The sequence below is a fragment of the Atheta coriaria genome, unplaced genomic scaffold (assembly GCF_025399875.1).
Source record: "Atheta coriaria isolate IRGN ID8LTWV9N9 unplaced genomic scaffold, Caltech_Dcor_3.1 hic_scaffold_4_pilon, whole genome shotgun sequence".
NCBI lineage: Eukaryota > Metazoa > Arthropoda > Insecta > Coleoptera > Staphylinidae > Dalotia > Dalotia coriaria.
Genome location: NW_027045446.1, coordinates 2534249 through 2559736, shown reverse-complemented (window position 1 = coordinate 2559736; position 25488 = coordinate 2534249). Strand labels below are relative to the sequence as shown.

General features: G+C 35.8%; 8 protein-coding genes and 1 long non-coding RNA gene across 11 annotated transcripts in view; 4 read left to right on the top strand and 5 right to left on the bottom strand.

Annotated features, from left to right (window-relative positions):
• The window catches only part of Csgalnact (Chondroitin sulfate N-acetylgalactosaminyltransferase), a 49835-nt gene extending 38199 nt beyond the window's left edge, over positions 1–11636 (top strand). For all 3 annotated transcript variants that reach the window (XM_065300277.1, XM_065300278.1, XM_065300279.1), the window contains 3 exons: positions 9331–9480; positions 9544–10853; positions 10913–11636. In XM_065300277.1, the coding sequence (XP_065156349.1) occupies positions 9331–9480; positions 9544–10853; positions 10913–11131 (1679 nt within the window). In that variant the 3' untranslated portion in view covers positions 11132–11636. The remainder of the gene's footprint in view (positions 1–9330; positions 9481–9543; positions 10854–10912) is intronic.
• Positions 898–1612, top strand: LOC135790373 (uncharacterized). Its single transcript, XM_065300578.1, has 2 exons — positions 898–1012; positions 1082–1612. The coding sequence occupies exons 1-2, from the start codon at positions 974–976 to the stop codon at positions 1571–1573; spliced, it is 531 nt and encodes a 176-aa protein (XP_065156650.1). The 5' UTR covers positions 898–973; the 3' UTR covers positions 1574–1612.
• Positions 3845–4572, bottom strand: LOC135790427 (uncharacterized). Its single transcript, XR_010547764.1, has 2 exons — positions 4461–4572; positions 3845–4396 (listed from the first exon to the last, which is right to left on the bottom strand). It is a non-coding gene; the product is annotated as an uncharacterized lncRNA (long non-coding RNA).
• LOC135790893 (uncharacterized) lies at positions 6641–8207 on the bottom strand. Its single transcript, XM_065301179.1, has 2 exons — positions 8050–8207; positions 6641–7995 (listed from the first exon to the last, which is right to left on the bottom strand). The coding sequence occupies exons 1-2, from the start codon at positions 8098–8100 to the stop codon at positions 6688–6690; spliced, it is 1359 nt and encodes a 452-aa protein (XP_065157251.1). The 5' UTR covers positions 8101–8207; the 3' UTR covers positions 6641–6687.
• LOC135790203 (uncharacterized) lies at positions 11628–13672 on the bottom strand. The gene is made up of 3 exons (XM_065300281.1): positions 13527–13672; positions 12659–13454; positions 11628–12346 (listed from the first exon to the last, which is right to left on the bottom strand). The coding sequence occupies exons 2-3, from the start codon at positions 12698–12700 to the stop codon at positions 11699–11701; spliced, it is 690 nt and encodes a 229-aa protein (XP_065156353.1). The 5' UTR covers positions 12701–13454; positions 13527–13672; the 3' UTR covers positions 11628–11698.
• Positions 13673–14921: 1249 nt separating this feature from the next.
• Positions 14922–15929, top strand: LOC135790800 (acidic leucine-rich nuclear phosphoprotein 32 family member A-like). The gene has a single exon (XM_065301077.1). The coding sequence runs from the start codon at positions 14922–14924 to the stop codon at positions 15927–15929; it is 1008 nt and encodes a 335-aa protein (XP_065157149.1).
• Positions 15930–15943: 14 nt separating this feature from the next.
• LOC135790796 (uncharacterized) lies at positions 15944–16505 on the top strand. The gene is made up of 2 exons (XM_065301072.1): positions 15944–16335; positions 16379–16505. Exons 1-2 carry the CDS (start codon positions 15944–15946, stop codon positions 16503–16505), a joined length of 519 nt encoding a protein of 172 aa, XP_065157144.1.
• Positions 16506–17571: 1066 nt separating this feature from the next.
• LOC135790204 (uncharacterized) lies at positions 17572–18478 on the bottom strand. Its single transcript, XM_065300282.1, has 2 exons — positions 18329–18478; positions 17572–18256 (listed from the first exon to the last, which is right to left on the bottom strand). The coding sequence occupies exons 1-2, from the start codon at positions 18368–18370 to the stop codon at positions 17612–17614; spliced, it is 687 nt and encodes a 228-aa protein (XP_065156354.1). The 5' UTR covers positions 18371–18478; the 3' UTR covers positions 17572–17611.
• A 1014-nt stretch (positions 18479–19492) lies between these two features.
• On the bottom strand, positions 19493–20311 carry LOC135790343 (uncharacterized). The gene is made up of 2 exons (XM_065300539.1): positions 20240–20311; positions 19493–20177 (listed from the first exon to the last, which is right to left on the bottom strand). The coding sequence occupies exons 1-2, from the start codon at positions 20279–20281 to the stop codon at positions 19533–19535; spliced, it is 687 nt and encodes a 228-aa protein (XP_065156611.1). The 5' UTR covers positions 20282–20311; the 3' UTR covers positions 19493–19532.
• Positions 20312–25488: the final 5177 nt, after the last annotated feature.

Sequence of the window (25488 nt, the reverse complement as noted above, 5' to 3'; positions counted from 1 at the left end):
AAGCAATTATTATAAGTAATTATTAGTTTTATTGCAAAAATTGACTTTCGCTGAGGCACAAAGCAAGAATAAGCAAAAGTTTCGCCATTTTGTTTGTGATACTTGATAGTAAATCGTCGGAGATAACTAAATTCATCCAAGCTCTTCCACTTTTATATAACTCTTAATCTTGATGAAATAATACAAAATGATTACTTTACTTATCAGTCAAGTGCGTTTTGGGTTTTTTGGCTTTAGAAAAGTAACAGGGTAAATCTGGCCAAAAAACCAGAATGGATGATTAAACTAAAATCCCTTGAATATTTAATAATATATTTCCTAAACAACATCAGAATAATCATTTTTTTCTACTTCCACTTATAAAGCGCCAGTTTTTCCACCGTTTTCAGACACAAAAAGTGGTACTTTATACACGGACGGCCAAGCCGTACATAATATTCATTATGAACTTGCATTATGGATGGGACGGAGGAAGCGCCTGCGCATAATTGGGCATAGTATAGTCCTGTAATTGTTTTGCCCTTTTCTAGGTAGTCAATGTAGATTACCCCTTTTGAATCCCAGAAAACAGTAGCCATCACCTTTCCGGCCGATGGGACAGTCTTCGCCTTTTTCGGAGCGCGTTCTCCGGGTGAAGTCCATTGTTTTGACTGTTCTTTGGTCTCGGGTGTATACCAGTGGATCCATGTTTTGTCAACAGTTACAAAACGACGCAGAAACTCCTCGGGATTGCGCGAAAACAGCGTATATGACGATCTAATCAGATAACTGCGTAAATTTCAAAATTGTTTTCTTACAAATTAGCTTAAAATTAAAAGAAAATTTGTCAATCTCAAAAAATAGATAAAGTGCTCTTGATCAATGGACCCCGAATAAGTTTTTATCAAGATCTCAAGCGGTATAAAAACGTGCAAGTGATTTAGCAAAGGTACAGTTGTCCCGATCCGATCGAAACAGCAGCTACCTTCCCAAAATGGCCAAAATTTTCCTCATCGTTGCCTTGTGCATTGCCGTAAGTCAAAAAATCATTTTTTAAATTTTTTTTTAAATCAATAATTATTTATTTATAACAATATCTTAGTCCACTTTGGCTTCGCCAAGCTTCAACATCCCCCGTCGCCTTGTTGCCAACCACCGCATCCACCAGCAGTTAAAATCTGTTGATGGTGACCTCGCCACCTGCTACCCAGCCCTGGAGGCCGCCGTCGATGAAGCCATCATCCGCAATGCTGAACAACTCGTTGAATGCACCAAGGACTGCGCTGAGGAATTGGCTGCTCTTGAGGAAGACCTCGTTGCTGCCGTCCAAGGTGTAAAGGAAGCTGTGCAGAAACTCGTTGCTGATTTCCAGGCCTGCGGTGAGGACCTCAACTGCCAGGCTGCTGTCATCAAGGAAATCATTGCCACCCTCCAGAAATACGTTCAAGACGTCAACGCCATCGTCGAGGAACACTTGGCTGATTTGGAGGGTAAATTCCCCGAGGCCGCTGAATGCGCTCGTGCTGTCTTCGTCGAGTTGTCTAAAGAACTAGCGGGCGCTGGTGTTGCTCTCCTCTACTGCATTTATGGTTAAGATGTTTAATCCTCAATAAATTTTTATTGATAAAAAAAACTTTTTTTCTTCTATTTTTTTCTTTTTCCACGGTTTTGAAACACAAAATGCGGTACTTTATACACGGATGGCCAAGACCATGACTAATGTACTTTAGACACGGGTTTTAGTCATGGGGTGGAGCTTATAACCTTACATTTACCAGTAGTCTGCGAGCAAATTTCAAAGATTTATAATAAAAAAGTTGAAATACGAAGTACTCAACGTAGAAATAGAGTGGAAGTGAAAAAAATAGCGAAAACATCTCGTGGCTAAACGTTGTTAAACACTTAATTAATTAAGCGTCTGCTTTGCTCGCTCTCAATCATTCTTATGACAAAACTCCACTTTAGCCACTCAATACATAGTTTTATTAAATAAATGGGGAATATTATGAAGCAATTACAGAATGGCCAGAAAATGACTCCGAATGAATTTCTACAATTGATGCAGATATGAATAATGATGACAAAAATTCAAAAATATGTCTAGAATGATATTGGATAACCTCCATCAAATCCGGTCAGAAAAATATAACGGAATATTTCCACGTTGCTTCAACAAAAGTCACTTGAATATTTAATTACATATTTCCTAAACAACATCTGATTAATAATTTTAATCAAAATTAATTGTATTATAGATGAATAGTGTTTTTATTTGATAAAATATTTAAAATATTACACATTGTCGGGTTCATTGATGCAGGCAATAAAGTCACTACCAGCCTTTTTGATAGCAACAACAAATGCTAAGTTGATATCATTAAAGCATTCAACTTCTTCAGGTAATTTACCCACCAAAATAGTCAGATGTTTATCAACAATATCTTTCAATTCCTGCACGAATGCAGCAATAAAATCAACAATATCTTTCATGGCGGCTGTTTGACAGGCTTCGTCACTTCCACAAGCCTCATAATAACGAAGCTTAGCGTAAATTTCAAAAGAAGCCACCTCAGTGCTTTGAACAATTTCTTCCTCAAGAGCTAGTAGTTCCTGAGTGAAGTCTCGGCTGCGTCACAATGCAATCCAGCATTTGATCGTAGTTGGTCAAAAGGGCATCATTTCATTGGTTGAAAGTATAGTTCAAAGCCAAACAACATCAGAATAATAATTTTTTTCTACTGCCACTTATAAAGCGCCAGTTTCCACGGTTTTTAGACACAAAAAGTAGTACTTTATATACGGAGGGCCAAGCCGTACATAATATTCATTATGCACTTGCATTATGCACGGGATCGAGCAAGCACCTGCGCATTTGCATACGGAGCAGCACAAGGCGGTAAAAAATGACATGCGACGTCAGTCAAACACGTCAAAGCAGGCGGTGCTGCAGCTCGTATTGGAAGAGTATGATATGAACCGAAGCGTCACACGGGCCTATGCGCAGCATGGCATTTATAACCTTACTGTTTGTATAAGAGTCCCCGCAGACCACCAACTTTTTATCGGCCGATATTTTGATCGGGTCGGGCTGTGAGCGCGCACACTACGCCAACTAAACAGTTGGGTTTGTGCTGAGTGCGCACAATAGACAACAGTCGGCCGACTGTTTTTACTTTGTCAGCTACCGTTGAAGAGAGCAGTCGCATAATGAAAGTTACTAGTAGTACAATATTGTCCAGAAATATTATAATTGCTCTGATGCTATGGAGGAGAAAAATCCAGAAGAGAGTCCGAGAGTATTGGGTGCATCCCATCCACAGTGATAGATTATTAAATGGAAAATTTTACACGATGCATTCAAAAGTACTAGATTTTATCGGATGACCATAAGTAGTTTCAAAAACTAGCGCCAAAACACGGAGCGAACTGAACGCTTGGTCGAGAGGGCCGACTAAACGATCGGTCGGTGTGCGCGCTTGCGACGAGCTCCATACTGATATCGCAGTCGGCCGATAGTTGGCATGGTTGGCCGATAGTTTAGTTTGAACGCAGTTGGGTAGCCTATCAAACTTATTTATCGGCCGATACAAAATCGTTGTAGTATGCGGACTTGCATACATCTTCGTACTGATTATAAGCCCGACCAAACTATCGGCCGATAAAAAGTTTGTAGTGTGCGGGGGCTCTAAGTGTGCGAGAAAATTTCGATGATTTGAAATACAAAAGTTGAAATACAAAAACGGCAACGTGGAACTAGAGTAGCAGTGGAAAAAATAGTGTAAGCACCTCGCGGCTAAACGTTGCTAAAGAATGTTATGCCCTCGTTTAGTCACTTCTTACTGAATATACTATTAATCAAAATCAATTGTGTTATAGATTCATAGTGTTTTTATTTAATAAAATATTTAAAATATTACACACTGTTGCCTTCAGTGACACAGGCGACAAAGTTACTACCGGCCGTTTTGATAGCATCAATCAATGCTAAGTTATCATTATCAATGCATTTAGCAGCTTCGGGGAATTTCTCCAACAAACTAGTCTCATGTCTATTAGAAATTTCATTCACATCCTGGATGTATCCAGCAATAACTTCAACAATATCTTTCATGGCGGCTGCTCTACATGCTTCGTCACTACCACAAGCCTCAAAGACACGAACCTTAGCTAGAAAGTCAATGGTGGTAAGCTCAGTGGTTTGAGCAATTTCTTCCTCAATGGCTTGGACTTCTTGAACTAGGTCGTGGGTGCAATTCAGTAGTTGATCGAAGTGGACCAAAAGAGCATCATAAATAATGCTAATCATTAATTGGAGACAAGTTTCAAAGCCTGCATCAACAGACTTAAGTTGGGAAGCTACACGTGTCAACGCAAGATGGCTGCGAGAGAATTTAAGATTTGGTACAGCCAAAGTAGTCTATAAAAAAATAATTAAAGTAATTATTATGAATAGTTAGTTTTATGACAAAAATATTACTTACACTAAGGCACAAAGCAAAAATAAGCAAAAGTTTCGCCATTTTGTTTTTGTTACTTGATAGTAAATCGTCGGAGACAACTAAAATCATCCAGACTCTTCCACTTTTATATAACAGCCTCTTAAACATAATGAAATAATAAATACGAGATGATAATTTACTTATCAGTCAAGTAGATTTTGGGTTTTTTGGCTTTTAAAAAGTAACGGGTAAAATCTGGTCAAAAATCATAGGGAATTTTGTATGCTAGTTGAACAAAAATTCCCTCGATGTTTGTTTGGATCAATAGCGTGCTAATAGGTTCGTGTTCGTTTGTCGAGCGCGTGCGACACATTTCACCCGCTGTTGTGAATTTGCATTCGTACAGTGGGTTGCGCACGTTTTTCACCCAACGCGGGTAACAAACTATACCAAGTTTCTAACCTATAATAACCTTGATAACCAAACAAAGAAGACGTCAATTGACATAATCAGTTCGCAGCAGACCCGCATATCGCACCCTCTATATTTGAATAACACAGACAAATTCGCCTCTCATCATCATTATCCGCGCATAGAGTATAGAGTGAAGACTATCCATGAATCTATACAATCATCTCGTAGCAAATATAAGTGTATCATCAACCCTCCGTCTTCACAGGTTCATCCTTTAACCCTTTGTGCCAGGACGCTAATATGGTGCTTATTATGCATGCGCATTATGTACATATGTTAATGCGGCGAGGCGGTGGTGTTGTGTGTGCTGCCTATCGAAATCGGGCATCACACCAACCAAAAGCTGCGAATCTTCAGCCTTCAATATCGTCGAGGGGAGGAAAAGCATGAAAACAGAGAAGGGGCGCCAACATGCGAGGACGATTCGCATGCCTGCAACGTATAACAGCATGACAAACACGTAGATGTGTGTTTCCAGTTTAAGTAACACGCGAGCTGGCATTAAATTGCAACCAGCGTGAAATTTACTGCCATGACTGCGGATGAAATGAATGAACTTTAGAGGAGGCATCCGACGAGGAGGGAAAAGATCTTATACGGGAGCAATTTACGTGCGAACGTTGTAAGTTTTGTCAAATGTTTCGCTTCGCATTCCAACACGAGGTTTAATCTCAGAATTTTAGAATTTTGTATTCACATTCCACAACTCACATAAATATTATATTGATTAGAAGTAGAGTACAGAATTGGGATTGTAAAATCATTACAGTTTATGACAGGGATAATATACTAGTACTAGTAGTAAAGTTTAAATCGTTTGCTCTTCATTTCAACACTCGTAGAATTAATGATAGAATTGTGCCACGCTTTAATTACCGCCATTAAATTGGACACAGTTTAATTGGTTGAGTTTCTACAGCAGGAAATAAACTCTTCTTCAACAGTTGCAAATTCTACAAATAAAATATCATACAATTCTTCAAATAGACTTAAATTCTGTGAAATTTTGTCTAAAATTTCCGAAATGTAATCGTGGATATCCAAAATCAATCCCGAAATGTTTTCATCAAGTAAATCTGCATCTTGACCAATTGTAGAAATACATTCGGAGTCATCTTCTGGACATTCTGTAACAGCTTCGTAATATTCTGTAAGTTTATTTTTTGCTGAAGCAATTTTAAGCTCGATTGCTGCGTATTCTAAGTAATACTTCAATGTAAATTGTAGTAGTGTTGAATCTATGTCTTTTTCTGTATCTTTTGGTAGTTGATCCATTTTTTCTAAGACTACCTCCACACATTTTTCTATATTAATACCAGTTTCATTAGCCAGGTGTTTTTCGGTGTCAATTTTTTCGTAAAGAGGACTTAGAATGTTCAAGTAGAGGCAGGTGTCCTTGTTATCTAAAAGTTCTCTGGTATTTTCCATAAATTCATCGACCAATTGATTGATTTCTTCTAGAAGTGGATCTAGTGATGAAGTTATTGTGAAATTTATATCGGAGATTTTCTCAAGGACATCATTTTTATTTGTATTATCAGCTGTGTAAATAATCTACGAAAATATTAACTGAGGACTTAGAATTTGGAGACTTAGAAATGGTAACTTACTGTTATCCTGCTAAAAATCACAAAGATGCAAAAAATACATTTGGTAAACATGTTTATTCTAGAAAATTCTACGTTTGACTGATGTAGATTTACAGAGACAAACACTTTATCAAAATAGATAATAAAGATATCAGGATATATTTAGAAAAGATGTTTATTGATACAATGTACAATTAACCTTAAAATTATTCTTTCAAACATTGGCGAACTTCTGCGCTAAGTTCGTTGAGGCCATTGATGTAGTTAGTGTTGATTGGTTCAATACAGGTCACCAATTCTCCCATAGCTTCCTTGATTTCTTCAGTTGAGCTAGAAACCAATTCACTGACTTCTCCAGCAATACGCTTCAATACCTGCGCGAAATTCTTAGCAGTTTCTACATAACATTCAACATTTTCGCAACCTTTGATGGTTTCAATCAAAGTAACAACTTCTCCCTCAACTTCCTCAACAAGAGCAACCACTTTCTCATAAATCTCCGAAACAGATCCCAAGGTGGTTTCTACGCATCCCTTAACACCAGTCTGAGTCTCCAAGATTAATTCTTGCAACCTGGGAAGGATTTTATCAATGCATTCTTGGATATCAATACCTAATTGAGCAGCTTCCTCCCGGATTGCTTCGATATCTTCATGTAACTTAGCAGCTAATTCTTGAATTTTAGCCAGGGTGTCAGCAAGGAGTTTCTGGGCGAATTCTACAATAGCATCGCGTGCTTCTTTCAAAGCAGCAACACCTCCCTCGATGAGATCTTTCAAAGCCTGCTTCACCTGGGCAATCAACTTGGCAATATCTTCTTCAATATTCTTAGTTGACATTTGAGTTTTTGCAGATGCAGCAATGCATGCCTTGATGTCAGCGACGATGGGAGCTAATTCGGCCTTCAAAGTTGCAATTTCACCTTGCATGCACTCGACGGTAGCCGGGATCTGTTGTTGCATTTGTCTCAAAGCCCTGTCGACAATAATCCTAACCTCAGAACTGGTCCTCATCATTTCCTGGACTAATTCCTGAGCGGTTTCACCTCGGCATTCCCAATCTTGACATTCATCATACTTTTGAACCAAAGCGAAGATATTGTCATAGGCGTTGTTAGCAGCATCAAGGAGATCTTCATACATCTTAGTGAATTGAGCAATCATATCAGCAAGACATACAGAGACGCCTTCCTGGGCTTGTTGGGCAAGAGCCTCAAGACGGGGCAATTGCTCCTGGATACAGCTGCTGACATCATAACCTAATTTCTCGGCTAGGGTTTCAAAATGTTTGATTTCTGCAAGTGCTTCTTCTTTGATCTGTTGAATTTGCTTCATGGACTTGTTCAATTCTTGTTGGCCAATGACAGAGACTTGATCGGAGGTTTTCTTGACAGTTGCGATGCTTTCAACGATGAGTTTACTAACGGATCCTTTGATTTCATCAACAATTTTGCCTACATCTTCAATGATTACTTCTTCTTTGTGTTGGGAAATGTATTTTGCTTCAACAATTCCCTAAACGGACAAATATTATTAAAAATTATTATTTTTTAATTAGAAAATGTTTACCTGAAGGGATAGAAGAGCTACCAAAGTGACAGTTAATAATTTAAGACCCATTGTGATCAAGTTTTGTTTTGATTACAATGAGATTTCTAAAATCCACGGCTTTTATATTAAACAATCTACTATTTAATTAATAATTAATATCAATTATCGCGATACAAACACTTCAACTTTGATTCACCTTAAATGACTAAATATTGTTGCTAACTAATCGTAAATCACAAAAATCGATTATCTAGTAATTAAATACTTGTTTATAACAATTACGAAAGTCCTCCTCACTGTTTCTAATACTTTCATACAGCGATAGATAAAACCCTTGAATATGATGATACTGCTGTTGCATTTTCATCATAAACCCTTCAATTTGTTGCTTAAACTCGTTGACATATCCGACATTAATAAACTTTTCCACGTCGTCAATTTGTACTAAGACAATCTCGAAACAACCTTTCTCCAGATGGCAGTCAATTAATAATCTTTCCGCGTCTTTTAATTCGTTTTCAATGAGAGTTGCTTTGTGTACAAAATGTTCGTACATGTGGTGATACTTTGCGATAAAGTCAACTTTCGAAGCGTTAATGTCATCAGCCGTTGCCTTTGATAACGTCGACATAATCTGCATAATCTTAGCAACGCACGTGTCAACGTGAATTCCGCGCTTTGAAGCTTCGAATTCGACGTTTTCGATTTCAAAGTAAGCGTTGCGGATGAGATACGAAGTGACAAAGTCGCCATGTTCGACGATCGCGGTAAAGTTACGGATGAATGCGTCCTCTAGTGGTAGTAAAATTGCAAAATGGCGAGTTTTGACTGTTTCCAGAACTAGACGGGCTTCGGTTAATCTGTGTTTGATTATGTTTTCATGGCGATAATTTCTTGCGCTTGAAAACTAAAATATGTAATTATATAATGTTTGCAACCAAGTTTACAAATAAAAATTACTTTACCTGGAATATAACTAAGGTTATGAAGATGAATAAATATGTTGATATATGCATTTTGACCGTTTTTAACACAATGAATCAAAGTATACGAAGAGATGTTATTTATATACAATGTGCTTACAGAAATTTATTCATTTAAAGCAATAATTTGAAGAGTTTTATTTGTCACTTTAAAACTGGTAATATCACGCATCATGTGAGTAATCGGTAATTTGTAAAACTCAAGTGACTTATTTGTGTTGTTATCAATTGTAGTAGAGTAGAGTAAAATGACTTTTTAAAAAACGTTAATTTCGTCTGGGTTTTCAAGTAGTTTCAAGTGTTTTCATTATTTCAGGCTCCACAAGTGACGATATCAATCAGCAAGATAGTCAACAAAGTTATCAACAATTACTGCAACAAAGAGAAGAAGAAAATCGCCTGGAAGTTGAACGTCTCACGTCTGAAATACGATCATTAAAACATCAACTTTTACAGTTAACTGCAAGTAAGAATTCAACTCGTAGGTTAAAATAGTATAAGTTATGCACATGTGTATGTATGGTTGCAGACAGTGGCAGTAATAGTGCACAGATCCAACAGCAGAATCAACAGCCCGAAACGCAAACATTCGCTATCAATCTAAACCTATCTTCGCCAACTTTACCCTCAACTTTGACAAACAACGAATGCGCTCAATACATCCGCAGACAAGTTCTCCAATCCGAAACGTTACGTGGTTTACCCCTAAATAACGAATATGAATTGATTCCCTTCAATCATTTCACCTACTCACGGGTATACCCGATAGATTTAGGTCTTGGTAAACGTGTCGTAGAAAAACCAATAGGGTTCAAGCGTAAAGACCTCCTGGAAGCTTTGAACAAAGCCCTGGATACCCTCAATAAAAATCAAACACTTCCGGGACCTACTTCCGGGAAAGATCCAAAAAATTTCGGGAATAAATACGTCCTAGATGATTTTCTAGAGGGTCTCTACCGGAATGAACCCACAACTGGCACCCAATATGAATTATACTTCCGGAACAAGAACAAAGCCACAGACCACCATCACCTCAACGGGTTTGTAAAGGTAGTGGTGGTACGTCCGTTTGCACCTCTACAAACCATCAGTACTTCCTCCTTAGCAGGACCCAAGGAAAAGGAGTTGATTCATATAATCCTACCACTTTCGGGACGAACGGCAACCTTTCAGAGCTTCATGGATAAATTCGTGAAAATAGGTTTGAAGAATGACAGACGTGTTCATCTGACAGTGGTCTACTTTGGTGAGGAGGGTCTATCGGAAGCAAGGAATATAATGTCGCGGGTGTTAATGACCAAGAACAGTGGTGGTAACGCGCAGAATCTACGCTTGTTAGCGTTGAATGAAACATTCAGTCGTGGTAAAGGTCTGCGTGTGGGTGCGGAACGCGCGTGGAGTGAGTTCACCACATCGGGTACCCTCGCAGTGGAACCGCATGATAAAAAGGACGTACTGTTGTTCATGTGCGATGTTGATGTAGTGTTTAGTGCGCGATTCCTCGACAGATGTCGCTGGAATACTCAACCTGGTAAAAAAGTCTACTACCCGGTTGTCTTCAGTTTGTACAACCCAAATGTGGTGTACACCTTACAAGGACGTGAGGTACCTTCAGAAACTGACCAGCTGGTCATCTCGCGAGACACTGGTTTCTGGCGTGATTTTGGTTATGGTATGACGTGTCAGTATCGTTCGGACTTTCTGAAAGTGCGTGGATTTGATGAGGACATTGTGGGTTGGGGCGGGGAGGATGTTATGCTCTATAGGAAATATGTCCGGAGTCAAATGAAGGTCATAAGGGCGACGGATCCAGGGATCTTCCACATATGGCATCCTAAGGTATAAGAAATTAATTTTTATGTAGTTATTGAAAGATTTTGAGGTTATTTTTATGTTAGGTCTGCTCTGGAGGACCCGGAGGACAAAAATTATCAGCAGATCAATATAGGGCCTGTATACGGTCACGTGCCCTGAATGAAGCATCGCATGCCCAACTCGGTTTCCTCGCATTTCGCGATGATATCGCCGCGAATAGCCCATCGACGAAATACCAACCGATGCCGAACAAGCGAACAATGGCCGACGAAAAGACAAAGAGCAAGAGCAAGTCGACCTGATGAACGCCGCGCCTGATGAATAATCAATTCGTAGATGAATTTTAATCACATCACATCGTAAAATATTGATTTTGACAACTCGAATAAACTGACAATCCAACATCTTATTCATTATGCTAATAAACATCAATTTTGTAGGTTATTACACTACGAATAATACTACCGACGTTTTCACTGTTCAAGTAGACATTAATTAAGATATTGATTTCATTGGATGTCCTTGATATGTGCTTGACAACAATAACTGAACATCGAATAGCTTTTTTTGTTTTTTTCATAGTGTAAATACGGTACATTACGAAATTATGATATGAAGTATACATATGATTAGCTAGGCTTGTTATATACAATGTGTCCCTACTTGAAAACAACCGAAAATAATTATTTGAGCTTTAATGTTGTAGGTTTTAGTTTGTTGCGTTTGTTGTTATCATAGACTATATCAAACTTGATTATTATTATTCTTATTATGGTATGAAATACAATAAAATGAAAATTTTATATATTTTTGTTTTTTTTATTGAAATTTTCCAAAAATTCCCGAAAAAATCAAGGTAAGTCAAGCATTTATTGTTTTGGTTCACCATTAAGAAGGCATGTATTGATGCGATCCCAAAGTAATCCCAAAACCTCACCATGTTCCTCATCAAATCCAGTATATGCGCAAATTCCCAAATTTCTTATCCCATCATGAGTGAAATATGCCACTGATAATTCATACTCCGATAATTTTTTCGATAAACTTTGCTCGATCAGTATAGTATAGGTATAAACAGGTTCTTGACATTTCTCGTCTCCATCACAGTAATTCCAGAATCCAGTCAGTTCATTGATCAATTTCTCATTAGCCAGTCCGGTTATCTCGTCACCAGCTTGTAAAACTGCATCTTTGTCAATGGTCGTCGTTGCAATGCAGCCGTTCAAAGTAGCGAATAATTGATCGTTGGCTTTGGTGAGGTTATCTGCCTCGGAATCGTAACAAACCGCTGTCCAATTACCATAGTCTTCATTGCTCTGTTGCTTTGCTAATTCAAATGCCTCAACGGATACGTTTACAAACGATTGTGCAAAGTCTTGTAAGCGATTCGTGTATTCATCGAAAACCGAAATGACATAATCGTTCTTTTGTGCACTTTGGGAACCAATAAGTTGGATTTTATCTAGAAGTACGAAAAATTCTGCCTCATGACTTCTGATGACGCCGGAATGAACAAGCTAAAACATAAAATAATTAAAAAAAAATATTAATGATATAATTTTATCAAAAATATAGTGTAGCCTCTTTGCAACAACACGTATAGATCTAAATTACGTTATTTTATTGTAAACTTAATAAAATCTAGTTTGTCATGCCTTTAAAAAATATTCTAGGTCACAATTCACTAAAAATGAAAATATTTTTCGTCGTTACACAGAAGAACTTAATATAAATCAACAAAATTGTAAACATTTTGACGTTATAAGGAGACTATACTGTATTTTTATGATTTTTATAGGTAAAAGTTTTTAAAAATTCCATAAACTTACCTGAATTGTAGCGAAAACAAATATCAGACACTTGAAATGCATTTTTTTAAGGTGAGGATAGAGACGTGTGCAAAACACTACTGAATAACATTAAATATTAACTCAACAATTTATACCCATTAGTTACTTTATCTATTTATTTATCAATCAATTACTGATGTTCAGATAAACAGTTCCAAATAACATTAAGAATTTCCACCGAATTGTCATTCAAATCTGTATAAGCAGCACGTACACAAATTCCGACTGCATCTATGTCATGAGTATGAAAATTAAGAATAGCTTCTTCGAATTGACTCAATTCATCACTGAATTTCTCAGCCAGACCTTTGAGTGTATCCAGAACGCCATCTTGGCATGTGACATCACCATCGCATTTCAAATATTCCCCATCCCAATGGCTAACTTGGTCATGTGCATCTTGATTAATCCTGATGCCTTTGATAGCAATGCTATCAACTTGATAAGTTGCATTAGCAATACATCTCTCGAAATCATTCAGTAGTTCTTTTCTTGCTGCCTTCACGTCGTGTAGAATTGGTGGAATTTCGAAACATTCACGTGCCCATTCACCTTTTTCATCGATTGTACCATTTTTGTAAATTTCGTAAAATACCAAGACAGCTGCACCGACTCCTACGCCCGTGTTTCTTATTTCGGCGGTATTGTAATGGAAAGAAATTTTGAAGTCCTCGCCTTTTCTTACACTTGTAGATCCAATGTGCATGATTCTCTCTTCAAGTTCAACCAGAGTATCTTTATTGTCATACGATTTGACTACAGCTGCATTGATTAGCTAAATAATAATAATATACACAATATTAATGTAAATTATTAAGAATACAACTTCATTTATTTATTTTTTTACCTGAATTGAAAGCAAAACGCAAAAAACGTATTTGAACACCATCTTGAAGAAGTTCGTAAAGTTGTTCGTAGTGAAGTTGATCGTAGTAAAATATTACTATGTAAGAAATACGAGAAGTGTTGGTATTTATACATTTTGATATCAAATAATCCAATAATCTTGGGTTATTTTATATATCACGGGAAAACCAAACAGAGAGTATGCTACGGAAATAACCGTACTCTAAACACTTAACCTCTATCATAGATACTCAAGAGTTTAAAGACAATACGTAAATTGATAGATTTACGCTTGTGATAATTCCCACGTGGAATCGTTGATTTCTCAAGGTGCAATCTGATTCTAATTTAAGCCTAATAGTAACAATAAAGTAAGTATTAAAATAAATAATTTGATTTGAATTTATAATTAACAAAGAATATGATTTTGTCATGACAGGTTCTTATTGTTAAAGGATAGCATAAATAAATCCAATGTAGATCAATGCAGATGTATTGATGAGACCTTCACTGGTCAAAATAGTTCTTTGCAACAAATTTGACAAACCCTTGCATTGATTTGCAATGGTTTAATTAATACGGTATCCTTTAGAAACAATAAATTTTTATTTACTTAACAAAAATATATGCTGAATTAGATCACAGTGCACAGTGCACAGCATAAAATGTGCATTAAAATCGTGCTAAAGTAATAAATATTTGCATTGCAATTTTTAAGGATGTGGGAATTACAATAGCAATAACATCTAAACTAATATTATCTGTAACAGACAAAATTACTGGAAATAAATATATGTTTCATCATTGTATAAAGCGATGTAATATAAACCAACCAAAATGCACAAATTTCACCGGTATGCAGATGTAGGATCGAACGGCTAACATTTGAGAGCCTTTCAGACGGAAGAGCACACTTGAAGTGCATTAGGGCTATAAAGACGACAGACACCCTTTTAAACAGTTATCATTTAGAAGTTTTAGAGGTCTGGTGTGCGGGAGTTGTTCGAAGATTTAACTGACTTTATTTTGTGTAATTTTGATATTTTTGCCGATTTTACTGTTATTCATATTCATATTCATTAAATTATTATCATCTAACTGCCAAAAGTCCATTTTATTATTATTTGTATTAACATTGGCTCAACCTAAGGACTTGCTACAACATCTGGAGGCTAAATCTAAGGACTGGCTACAAAATCTGAAGGCTCAACCGAAGGACTTACAACGAAATCTAGAGGTGTAACCTAAGGACTTGCTGCAAAATCTGAAGGCTCAACCGAAAGACTTTCTATGAACATTGAGTGTGTGAGTGAACCTAGACGATAACGACGATTAACAGTGACGTAAGACGTAAAGAAGCATAAAGTTGCAGCCGTGAGCAAAAAGTGAGGAAAAGATGGAGATCAACTGTTTACACGACAATCCGCGTGCCGCGAAACAGATTGTTCATGCACCCGCCAGTTCACTGAGATTGATGCATGAAGTGATATTTGATGTTGTTGCGCCGCGAATGAATCGTAAATTTGTACGCACTTTTTCGGGTTTCGGTTTCACCAAAAACTCAGAAGAGTATGAACAATTACGAAGGAGAATTTACGAGAAATTCTCAGTGAAGAAGTTAACAACCGCGTGCAACATGTTAGACATTGACGACAGTGGAAATAAAGACGAGATGTGTGATCGCGTGTGTGAAGTGCTCAGAGACTTGAACAACTTGAAGACGTACCAGCTACCCGAAGATGACTCAAACGACGAGGAGGACGACGACGATGAAGAAAACAATGACGACGACGACGGGAAAGACGACAACGACGACGACGACGACGGGAAAGACGACAACGACGACGATGAAGATGCTGACGACGACGTGACTTTACAACATTTAAGACAAAAAATGCTTCGTTCTTGTGATCGAAAAAATTTGGATAGCCGTGCCAAAATTAAAGACGACGATCAATCAAGAAGAAGCCAAAGACGTAAGAAGAGCAGCACCAAAGTCTGCGAGGAGAAGAAGAAATTGAGAATACGATACGAGGACGACGATGAATTCGAACCACGAGGATCCACATCGAAGTCAAAGTTTACTTTATCCTTTCGAGACGTTGAGGATATGGTTAGACCGTTTACGGGCGAAGACGCGTATGGTATTGAGACATGGACCGAAGAGTACGAAGAAATTGCGGACATGTTAAACCTCAATGCTTTACAAAAGCTGATTTTTGCAAAAAAATGTTTGAAAGGCCCAGCTAAGAAGTTTGTCCAGAGTGAAATTGGACTAAACAGTTGGCGGAATTTAAAAGACGCATTAAAAGATGAATTTGGCGACCAGTTAAGTGGTGCAGATGTTCACAAGAAGATGATGAGCCGTAAAATACTCCAAGGGAATCAGTCCAAGAGTATTTGATTGTGATGAAAGAAATGGGGTATAAGGGTAACCTTGATAAGCAGTCGGTTATGCAGTATGTGATTGAGGGATTGCCAGACGGGCCAAACCTTACACTGCTGTACGGCTGCAAGAAATTTAAGGAGTTCAAGGAAAGGCTCAAAATATATGAGAAACTATGCAATAAGACGGAAGAGACAAAACAGCTCTTAAAGACAGAAAACAGACGTACGACGATAAATACGACGGAAGATAAGACGATAAAGAACGCATGCTACAACTGTGGAGAAGTTGGACACATTTCAGCAAGATGCAAGCACAAAGAACCAAAGTGCTTTAAGTGTAATGTGTTTGGGCACAAAGCGAATGATTGTCAAGTTGTGGAGGTCCAAACTGTTTTGTGCGATGCTGAGCAGTTTGTAAAGAAGTAAAGATGGGAGAAATTAAGTGCGAAGCGTTGATTGACACAGGCGCCGCAGTCAACATTATGACGTCCAGAATTTACAAGCAGGTAGGCAGTCCGAAACTGAACGGGACTACAAAGATTTTAAAGGTTTCGGAGGATGGATGACAAAACCAGATGGTCATATCACATAACCGATGACGATAGACGGAAAGACGTACGCTAGTAAATTCTACGTTGCAAACGAAAAGAACTTTGACGTTATATTAGGGCGAGAATTTCTAAAGGACGTGAACATGACGATTAAACGAGGAAAGATAACGTTTGACACGTTAGACGACGATGTATTGCCAATTATGTCGATCGAAGCAGAGGAACAAGATGAGATATTGCCAGAGACAAAAGATGTGAAGATGAACGAAGTTGTTCGAAATATGAGTGAAGATTACCAGCTGATAGAGATAAAGAATGGCAGAGAGCTGTTAGTCGTTCCCGAAGAAATGGAAACAGAAATTATTGAGAAGGTTCATGAAAGAGGACATTTTGGGGTACCTAAATGTAAAGAGGTAATCGAGGAAGAATTTTTATTAAACGCTTGGAGGAAAAGCTAGAAAGAGTAATAAATTGCTGCGATAAATGCATTTTATTAAACAGAAAGATGAGAAAGAAAAGATGTTTAAACCAATTGTCAAAAGAAGATATGCCGCTTAAGACTTTACACGTTGACCACCTCGGACCACTAGAGACGACAAAGACGAGTCATGTTCGAGGACGAACACCTCCAGGATGGCCGAGTTATGTAGGATCGAACGGCTAACATTTGAGAGCCTTTCAGACGGAAGAGCACACTTGAAGTGCATTAGGGCTATAAAGACGACAGACGCCCTTTTAAACAGTTATCATTTAGAAGTTTTAGACGTCGGGTGTGCGGGAGTTGTTCGAAGATTTAAACTGTTATTCACATTCATATTCATTAAATTATTATCATCTAACTGCCAAAAGTCCATTTTATTATTATTTGTATTAACATTCCTACACAGAGTTTGTTGTGAAAATGTCGTTGCATGATTTATTTTCAACCAAAAATCTAAAGTTTTAATAATTTTCCTGTTATTACTGCCCAAAAACCAACAAAATATTAAAAAATCCACAAAACTATTTCTAATTGTCTTAATTGAATCAAAAACGAATATCATACACTTGAAATACGTTTAATTAAGGTTAGGTTAGGTTAATGTTAAATTCATATTGATTTATCAATTCATTTAGTAATCATTTATTAATCAATTTAATCAATCAATTACTGATGTGCAGATAAACAGGCCTCCACAGCATCCTGAATACCCGTAAAAGTTTCGCCCAAATCATTAAAAGCGTTCACTTCACATTCTTCCATTCCTTCACTGCCCTGATTATTAAAATATTGAATATCTGCTTCGAGTTGACTCAATTCCCCACTGACTTTCTCTGCCAGACCTTTGAGTGTATCCAGAACGCCATCTTGACATTTGACATCATCACCACATTTATAATATTCATCATCCCAATGGTTAACTTGGTCGTGAGCAGCCTGATTAATCTTGATGCCTTGGAAAGCAATGCTATCAACTTGATAAGTTGCATTAGCAATACACCTCTCGAAATCATTCAGGAGTTCTTTTCCTGATGACTTCAGGTCGCGTAGAATTTGCGGAGTATCGAAACATTCACGTGCCCATTCGCCATTGTCATTGATAGTTTTATTTTTATAAATTTCGTAAGATTGCAGGGCATTTCCACCGACTAGCACGCCAATTTCTCGAATTTCGCCAATATCGGCATGGAAAGAAATTTTGAAGTCTTCGCCTTTTCTTACACTCGTGGATCCAATGTGCATAATTCTCTCTTCAAGTTCAACCAGAGTATCTTTATTGTCATACGATTTGACTTCAGCTGCATTGATTAGCTAAATAATAATAATATACACAATATTAATGTAAATTATTAAGAATACAACTTCATTTATTTTATTTTTTACCTGAATTGCAAGCAAAACGCAAAAAACGAATTTGAACACCATCTTGAAAAAGTTTGTAAAGTCGTTCGGAGTGAAGTTGATCGTAGTAAAATATTACTATGTAAGAAATACGAGAAGTGTTTGTATTTATACATTTTGATATCAAATAATCCAATAATCTTGGGTTATATTTATATATCACGGGAAAATCAAACAGAGAGTATGCTTGCACCGGTACAGAAATAAACGTACTCTAAACACTTAACCTCTATCATAGATACTCAAGAATTTAAAAAAAAATGCGTAAATTTATAGATTTACTCTTGTGATAATTCCCACATAGAATCTTTGATTTCTCAAGGTGCAATCTGATACTAATTTAAGCCTAATAGTAACAATAAAGTAAGTATTAAAATAAATAATTTGATTTGAATTTATAATTAACAAAGAATATGATTTTGTCATGACAGGTTCTTATTGTTAAAGGATAGCATAAATAAATCCAATGTAGATCAATGCAGATGTATTGATGAGGCCTCCACTGATCAAAATAATTCTTCACATCAAGTTTGACAAACCCTCGATTTACAATGGTTTAATTAATACGGTATCCTTTGACAACAATAAATTTTGATGGGTACAGCGTTTTCCTTGATTTGTGTATTAATTTTATTCCAGTTTATGCAAAAACAAAAACTATTGCATGGAATTATTTACTCAACAAAAGTAGATGCTGCATTAAATCACAGTGCACAGTCCACAGCATCAAAATTTGCATTAAAATCGTGCTAAAGTAATAATTATTTGCATTGCAATTTTTAAGGATGTGGGAATTACAATAGCAATAACATCTAAACTAATATTATTATCTGTAACAGACAAAATTACTGGAAATAAATATATGTTTCATCATTGTATAAAGCGATGTAATATGAACCAACCAAAATGCACATATTTCACCGTTATGCAGAGTTTGTTCTGAAAATGTCGTTGCATGATTTATTTTCAAACAAAAATCTAAAGTTTTATTAATTTTCCTGTTATTACCGCACAAAAACCAACAAAATATTAAAAAATCCACAAAACTATTTCTATTTATCTTAATTGAATCAAAAACGAATATCATACACTTACGTTTAATTAAGGTTAGGTTAGGTTAATGTTAAATTCATATTGATTTATCAATTCATTTAGTAATCATTTATTAATCAATTTAATCAATCAATTACTGATGTGCAGATAAACAGGCCTCCACAGCATCCTGAATACCCGTAAAAGTTTCGCCCAAATCATTAAAAGCGTCCACTTCACATTCTTCGATTCCTTCACTGCCATGATTATTAAAATATTGAATATCTGCTTCGAGTTGACTCAATTCCCCACTGACTTTCTCTGCCAAATCTTTGAGTGTATCCAGAACGCCATCTTGACATTTGACATCACCATCGCATTTATAATATTCATCATCCCAATGGTTAACTTGGTCGTGAGCAGCCTGATTAATCTTGATGCCTTGGAAAGCAATGCTATCAACTTGATAAGTTGCATTAGCAATACACCTCTCGAAATCATTCAGGAGTTCTTTTCCTGATGACTTCAGGTCGCGTAGAATTTGTGGAGTATCGAAACATTCACGTGCCCATTCGCCATGGTCATTGATTGTTGTATTTTTATACATTTCGTACGCTTGCAGGGCATTTTGACCGACTATCACGCCAATTTCTCGGATTTGGCCAATATCGGCATGGAAAGATATTTTCAAGTCTTCGCCTTTTTTTACACACGTCGATCCAGTAAAGAAGATTTTCTCTTGAAGCTCGTACAGAGTATCTTTATTGTCATATGATTGGACTACGGCAGCATTGATGAGCTAAATTATGACAATTTCAACAATAAATCATTAAAACTTAACAGATTTCTTGAATATTTTACCTGGATTGCAACCAAAACACAAAAAACGTATTTAAGCACCATTTCTGACAGCGTTGTGAGTTGTGATTCGTAGTAAGGTATTACTATATTGCAAGTACTTAATTTGTCGATATTTATACATTTAGATAAGAAATAATCTGATTGTATTTTATATTTGATAGGAATTTCCCGAAATGTGAAGTTGGTTGCATAGGTAACAAAGTGACGAAACGCTAAACACTTAACCTCAATCATCATTAAATCATAGATGTCGAAGATTTATTGATTTATGCGTGTGCAAAGCCACAAATTGAATCATTGAATAATTACACATGTAAATTATTCAATTCAACAGTGCGAAGCACTCTGGGTTAAAATTAGATCACAAATTAATCTCCCACTTGAAGATAATACCAAATCTTAATTTAATAATAGATTTATCAAAAATATTTTCCCACAAACAACAATACAATGAAACTTGTAACTTGTCCGATTGCGAAAATTTCTCTGCGTTGTTATTCTCGACCTTGTTGCAGTGAAGAACAAAGAATTTCGCTTGATTTCGTGCGTTTCGTGTTGAAAATAAGAGAAAAAAATGCAAATTAATACGATTAATACAATTGTAATGCATTGCATCATAGTTTCAATTATTTATTTGCATTGGTATTTATTATGTTTAGCTAATTGCGGCGGGCGCCAAGATCGCATTAAGTAATTGCAAAACAAGCTGTTTTAATGAGCCATTGTTCTCTCTATATTCAATCATATACTAAGAACGCAACCAAATATACACCAAACTTAATAATTTTATAATTTCTGAACCACTGCATCGATTTTTATCATTTTTCATAAAGAAATAAATGAATGATGCAGAAATCAAACATCCGGTGACATTTTTTTATTCAAAATTCACCTTCAAACACGTTATAATTATAATATTGTGCAAGGTTTCTTCCTGGTTGGAAATGTGTGCAATAAATACTTTATAAACACGTTCTTCTAAATGAAATGTAAAAAAATATGAAAATGAACAATATGGATAATGACAAAATAATATTCTTAATATAATTGTCTTATAATTATTTTCCGCATATTTTTCAAATATGTGTCAATCCTATCAGAATGACCATTTCTGCGAATGGAACTAAATCTGTTTTGTGTCTGTTGTTGGCACATTGATCTCGCAACAATAAAATACGCGCGCAAGTTGTACGCGTAGCGCGCGAGCACACAACTAATAACGATAATGATAATATTTAATTGGGTATGACGTTGAAACGCGACTACCGGATGCTGGCGAACATAACTTTTCATCGTGGATCGTGTGTATATTCGTAATCGTAAGATTTTTGTACGGACAGCGTGCGTTAAACGATAATTGCTTCGCTTTTTTCGCTCTCGACGTGTTTGTGCACACCGCAAAACAAACACGAAACAAAAACGACGATGTCATCGCAATCTTGTTTCGTTCTACATTTCGCTCACTAGGCCAAAATTCAGCGCGAATTGTGTCGCAAGACTTTTTCTTGGTTTTCTTTGCGTTGTATTCGAGTGTTGGCCAACTTTTAAGTACATTTTTCACAAAAGATCACAAATTATTTATTTATTAGTTAATAAATTATGTAAACAGGTTACAAGCCGAAAATAATTTCCAAGCAAAAGTGAAACTCACTTTTCATTGTTTTTCGTTGTTTTTGTGTACTGTTAGTTTGAAACTGTAAATTTTCAGGTTGTAATTAAATATATTTATGTAGTGGATACTCGACTAGAGCATAAATATCATGAATACATTTCATGGTTATTCACTGGTATGGTTTGACTTTCATCACATCCTTCCGTTGTAAAGAATTTTTTGTTTCGTTTTTACTGCAAATTGTGCGCGGAAAAAATGATGTGGTTTTTTAGCTTCACTAAAACTAGCAAAAAATCAGTTATGTTGTAATTAAAGTCAAAATCACGTATAACTTGGAAACTAAAAGAAATATATTATTAATTTTTTATATGAATGTGCTACATAACCTTTACTATAAGATAACCTTAAAATAAAAACAAATTTTCTTTTATTTTCTTTGTTTTTAGCAATTAAACTGTTCTCATCCATGAAAATCTAAGCAAATTTTGCTACTATTGCTGTTTTCTGCAATTTTCACGATTTTCATTTCATTTCTCAGGTGCAAAACAGTTGCGTTGCCTTTTGCATTTGCGTAGTGTTACTTCCAACGTTAGGTTTGTTACTTTTGTTGGTTTAGTTTCGTCTAGTTGTGGTTACATCTCGAGTTTCTAACAGCACCAACCCCATTTGGCTGTTCACAACAAAAACAAAAACTTTATATTTACAAATTTGCACTCAACTCCACTTTCATTAAAATTAAATCCAATTTATTTTATGTGCCTTTATTTTACTTTTTTAGAACTAAATTAATCCAATATAGAAAATAATTAAGAAAAGACACTAACATAAACATAAATTATACGGAAAGAAAATCCTGCAGATATTGCAACGCTGTATATTAAGGAAAATCCTCTTATTACCAATCCGCCACCTTGAAATAGCCACAGTACTGTCAAAAGTTAACAACGCCGTGCATTTTGAGTGACACAAAATATGTTTCACATATTGCGGTTCGGAATTGTTGAATATTGTCACAGTTTTCACAAAAACTAAACTATATGATACCATTTTCGCCATTCCAGAATATTCTTCCATCTGAGCCGTGTATCTTATTTGTGTCTTGTCGTGGTACAATATCTCCATGCTTTCAAAAGCCGGTTCTGTTTTGGTTTTAGTGTAAATGTTACTTAATCCACCTAAATATACAGCGTTTATGTTGATACAACAAAACATGTAACAAATATAAAGTATTTTCGTGGATAAATTCGTAGGTATTATACGAAAAGATGATCCTGTAGCTATTGCAACGCTGTAAATTAGGAAGAAACCGTCTATTACCAATCCACCATCTTGAAATGCATAAATTCATATGTAGACAACCATTGTAACAGAAATAAGCACTAAAATAACTCGCCATGTTACCGGGTGAAACACTTTTAAAAGATTTCGATAGATTTTTATAGATTTTGCTTTACGCATTGCAAAACAATAAGTATCAATGAAAAAAGATGGCCCCCAGTGTATATCATCATTTAAACCATTCTTCCATTCATGTATATAAGTTCTAGATAATATCCCATCAATTTTATTATGTTTTAACATATTTAGAGGACAATTTAAAGTCCCTAAAGTTAAAAACTCTTTTGTTCAGGTTTCATCATCGATGTTGACAAATTTAAGGTTAGAAACAATTAAAATTAGGTTAGGAGCAAATGAATATAGAGATATCTGACCTAATAATTAATCAAAATATAATAAATTATCTAAATCGTTAATTTCATTATTTTATATCCCAAAATGATAGTTTTTGGTGTTGAATTCCATAAAATCGATTTACTTTTATAAAAGTAAATGAGTCACAGATAGAAAAAGAGGAAGCACATGACTAATGCGGCTTTAGCTTTAACTTGAACATAAACTTAAACAATCAACACGCAAACAAGAACAAAAATCATTTTAACTCATTTTAGAATAGCCATTACGTAAATTATCTTCTGCTACTGTTTCTATTATGTATATAGTTTTTTTTTCCGACGTTAATGTCTTCACGCAAGAAGCCAGCGAACAAACGAAACGAAATAAGCAAATTGCTTAAACAATCTGTCATCGCAGTCATCGCGGTGCTTAATGGAATAATATCATCTATATAAGCACCAAACGTACAATAGTAGATTTAACCTTACATTAAATATTAAATTGCTTTATAATCATCATTCAGCTCACTATATAAAACAATATAGAACTCATTTCCTTTATCTTCATCTTTTCAATATCACACCAACAACCAACAACATGTATTCATTACTTGTAATAATTTCTAGGTTATGTTGCCTGAAACAAGCCGAAATCAACTTAATAAACGCGATAAATATTTACACAGGCATCTATTATGCAAATACTAACAACGTATTGTTACACATGTGGGATATACATGAAAATTTAGATTCATTATTCACGTATAACTTTTCCGCACGCGGCGCGGTCGCAAGTTCCAGCTGTAAGAAGATGGCCGAGTTGTGTTGTCATGACAACCGTGGAAATTTCGCCAACTGCAATAGCAATACCATTTACAGCTTGCCAACAGATCGTAATGCTGCAATCGTTGCCGAAAACAATGACTACAACTCTACAGATAACACAAAACACAAAACATTGGTTATTTATACAATCAATAATGATAAACAGTTAACCTATGTTTGCTATATGCTATATTCATCGGTAAACATAACCTCAAATGTGTATCTTATCATTTTGAGTGAGAATATGAATATTTTTTCTAACCTCAAAATAATCCAACGTGTTTTTATGGAATTAAACACTAAAAACTTTCATTTTTTGATATATAATGATGAAAATCATAATTTAAATGATTTACGAAATGATGATTATAAATTTTTATGGACACCGCATGCTGAGCCGTATTTTGATCAACCGTTGAGTCAGACATCGCTATATTCATACGTTTTAAACCTTATTTCATCTGTTTCTAACCTTAAATTTGTCTACATCGATGATGAAACCTGCACAAAAGAGTTTTTAACTTTAGGGACTTTAAATTGTCCTCTAAATATGTTAAAACATAACCAAATTGATGGGATATTATCTAGGACTTATATACATGACTGGAAGAACGGTTTAAATGATAATATACACTGGGGGCCATCGTTTTACATTGATACTTATTATTTTGCAATGCGTAAAGCAAAATCTATAAAAATCTATCGAAATCTTTTAAAAGTGTTTCACCCGGTAACATGGCGAGTTATTTTAGTGCTTATTGCTGTTACAATAGTTGTCTACATATCAATTTATGCATTTCAAGATGGCGGATTGGTAATAGACGGTTTCTTCCTAATTTACAGCGTTGCCATAACTACAGGATCATCTTTTCGTATAATACCTACCAATTTATCCACGAAAATACTGTATATTTGTTTCATGTTTTATTGTATCAACGTAAACGCTGTATACTTAGGTGGATTAAGTAACATCTACACTAAAACCGAAACAGAACCAGTATTTAAAAGCATGGAGATGTTGTACCACGACAAGACACAAATAAGATACACGGCTCAGATGGAAGGATATTCTGAAATGTCAAAAATAGTAGCAAATAGTTTAGTTTTTGCGAAAACTATGAAAATATTCAACGGTTCTG

What these genes read in the sequence shown, in the direction of transcription:
- LOC135790373 (XM_065300578.1), top strand. Translation starts at nt 974, where the DNA reads ATGGCCAAAATTTTCCTCATCGTTGCCTTGTGCATTGCC. An exon ending in TCGTTGCCTTGTGCATTGCC is followed by an intron (nt 1,013 to 1,081) that starts GTAAGTCAAAAA and finishes ACAATATCTTAG; the next exon opens with TCCACTTTGGCTTCGCCAAG.
- LOC135790893 (XM_065301179.1), bottom strand. Translation starts at nt 8,100, where the DNA reads ATGGGTCTTAAATTATTAACTGTCACTTTGGTAGCTCTTCTATCCCTT. An exon ending in TAGCTCTTCTATCCCTTCAG is followed by an intron (nt 7,996 to 8,049) that starts GTAAACATTTTC and finishes TTGTCCGTTTAG; the next exon opens with GGAATTGTTGAAGCAAAATA.
- LOC135790203 (XM_065300281.1), bottom strand. Translation starts at nt 12,700, where the DNA reads ATGCATTTCAAGTGTCTGATATTTGTTTTCGCTACAATTCAG. An exon ending in TTGTTTTCGCTACAATTCAG is followed by an intron (nt 12,347 to 12,658) that starts GTAAGTTTATGG and finishes TTTATGTTTTAG; the next exon opens with CTTGTTCATTCCGGCGTCAT.
- LOC135790800 (XM_065301077.1), top strand. Translation starts at nt 14,922, where the DNA reads ATGGAGATCAACTGTTTACACGACAATCCGCGTGCCGCGAAACAGATT.
- LOC135790796 (XM_065301072.1), top strand. Translation starts at nt 15,944, where the DNA reads ATGGGGTATAAGGGTAACCTTGATAAGCAGTCGGTTATGCAGTATGTG. An exon ending in GCTGAGCAGTTTGTAAAGAA is followed by an intron (nt 16,336 to 16,378) that starts GTAAAGATGGGA and finishes TGATTGACACAG; the next exon opens with GCGCCGCAGTCAACATTATG.
- LOC135790204 (XM_065300282.1), bottom strand. Translation starts at nt 18,370, where the DNA reads ATGGTGTTCAAATTCGTTTTTTGCGTTTTGCTTGCAATTCAG. An exon ending in GCGTTTTGCTTGCAATTCAG is followed by an intron (nt 18,257 to 18,328) that starts GTAAAAAATAAA and finishes ATTATTATTTAG; the next exon opens with CTAATCAATGCAGCTGAAGT.
- LOC135790343 (XM_065300539.1), bottom strand. Translation starts at nt 20,281, where the DNA reads ATGGTGCTTAAATACGTTTTTTGTGTTTTGGTTGCAATCCAG. An exon ending in GTGTTTTGGTTGCAATCCAG is followed by an intron (nt 20,178 to 20,239) that starts GTAAAATATTCA and finishes GTCATAATTTAG; the next exon opens with CTCATCAATGCTGCCGTAGT.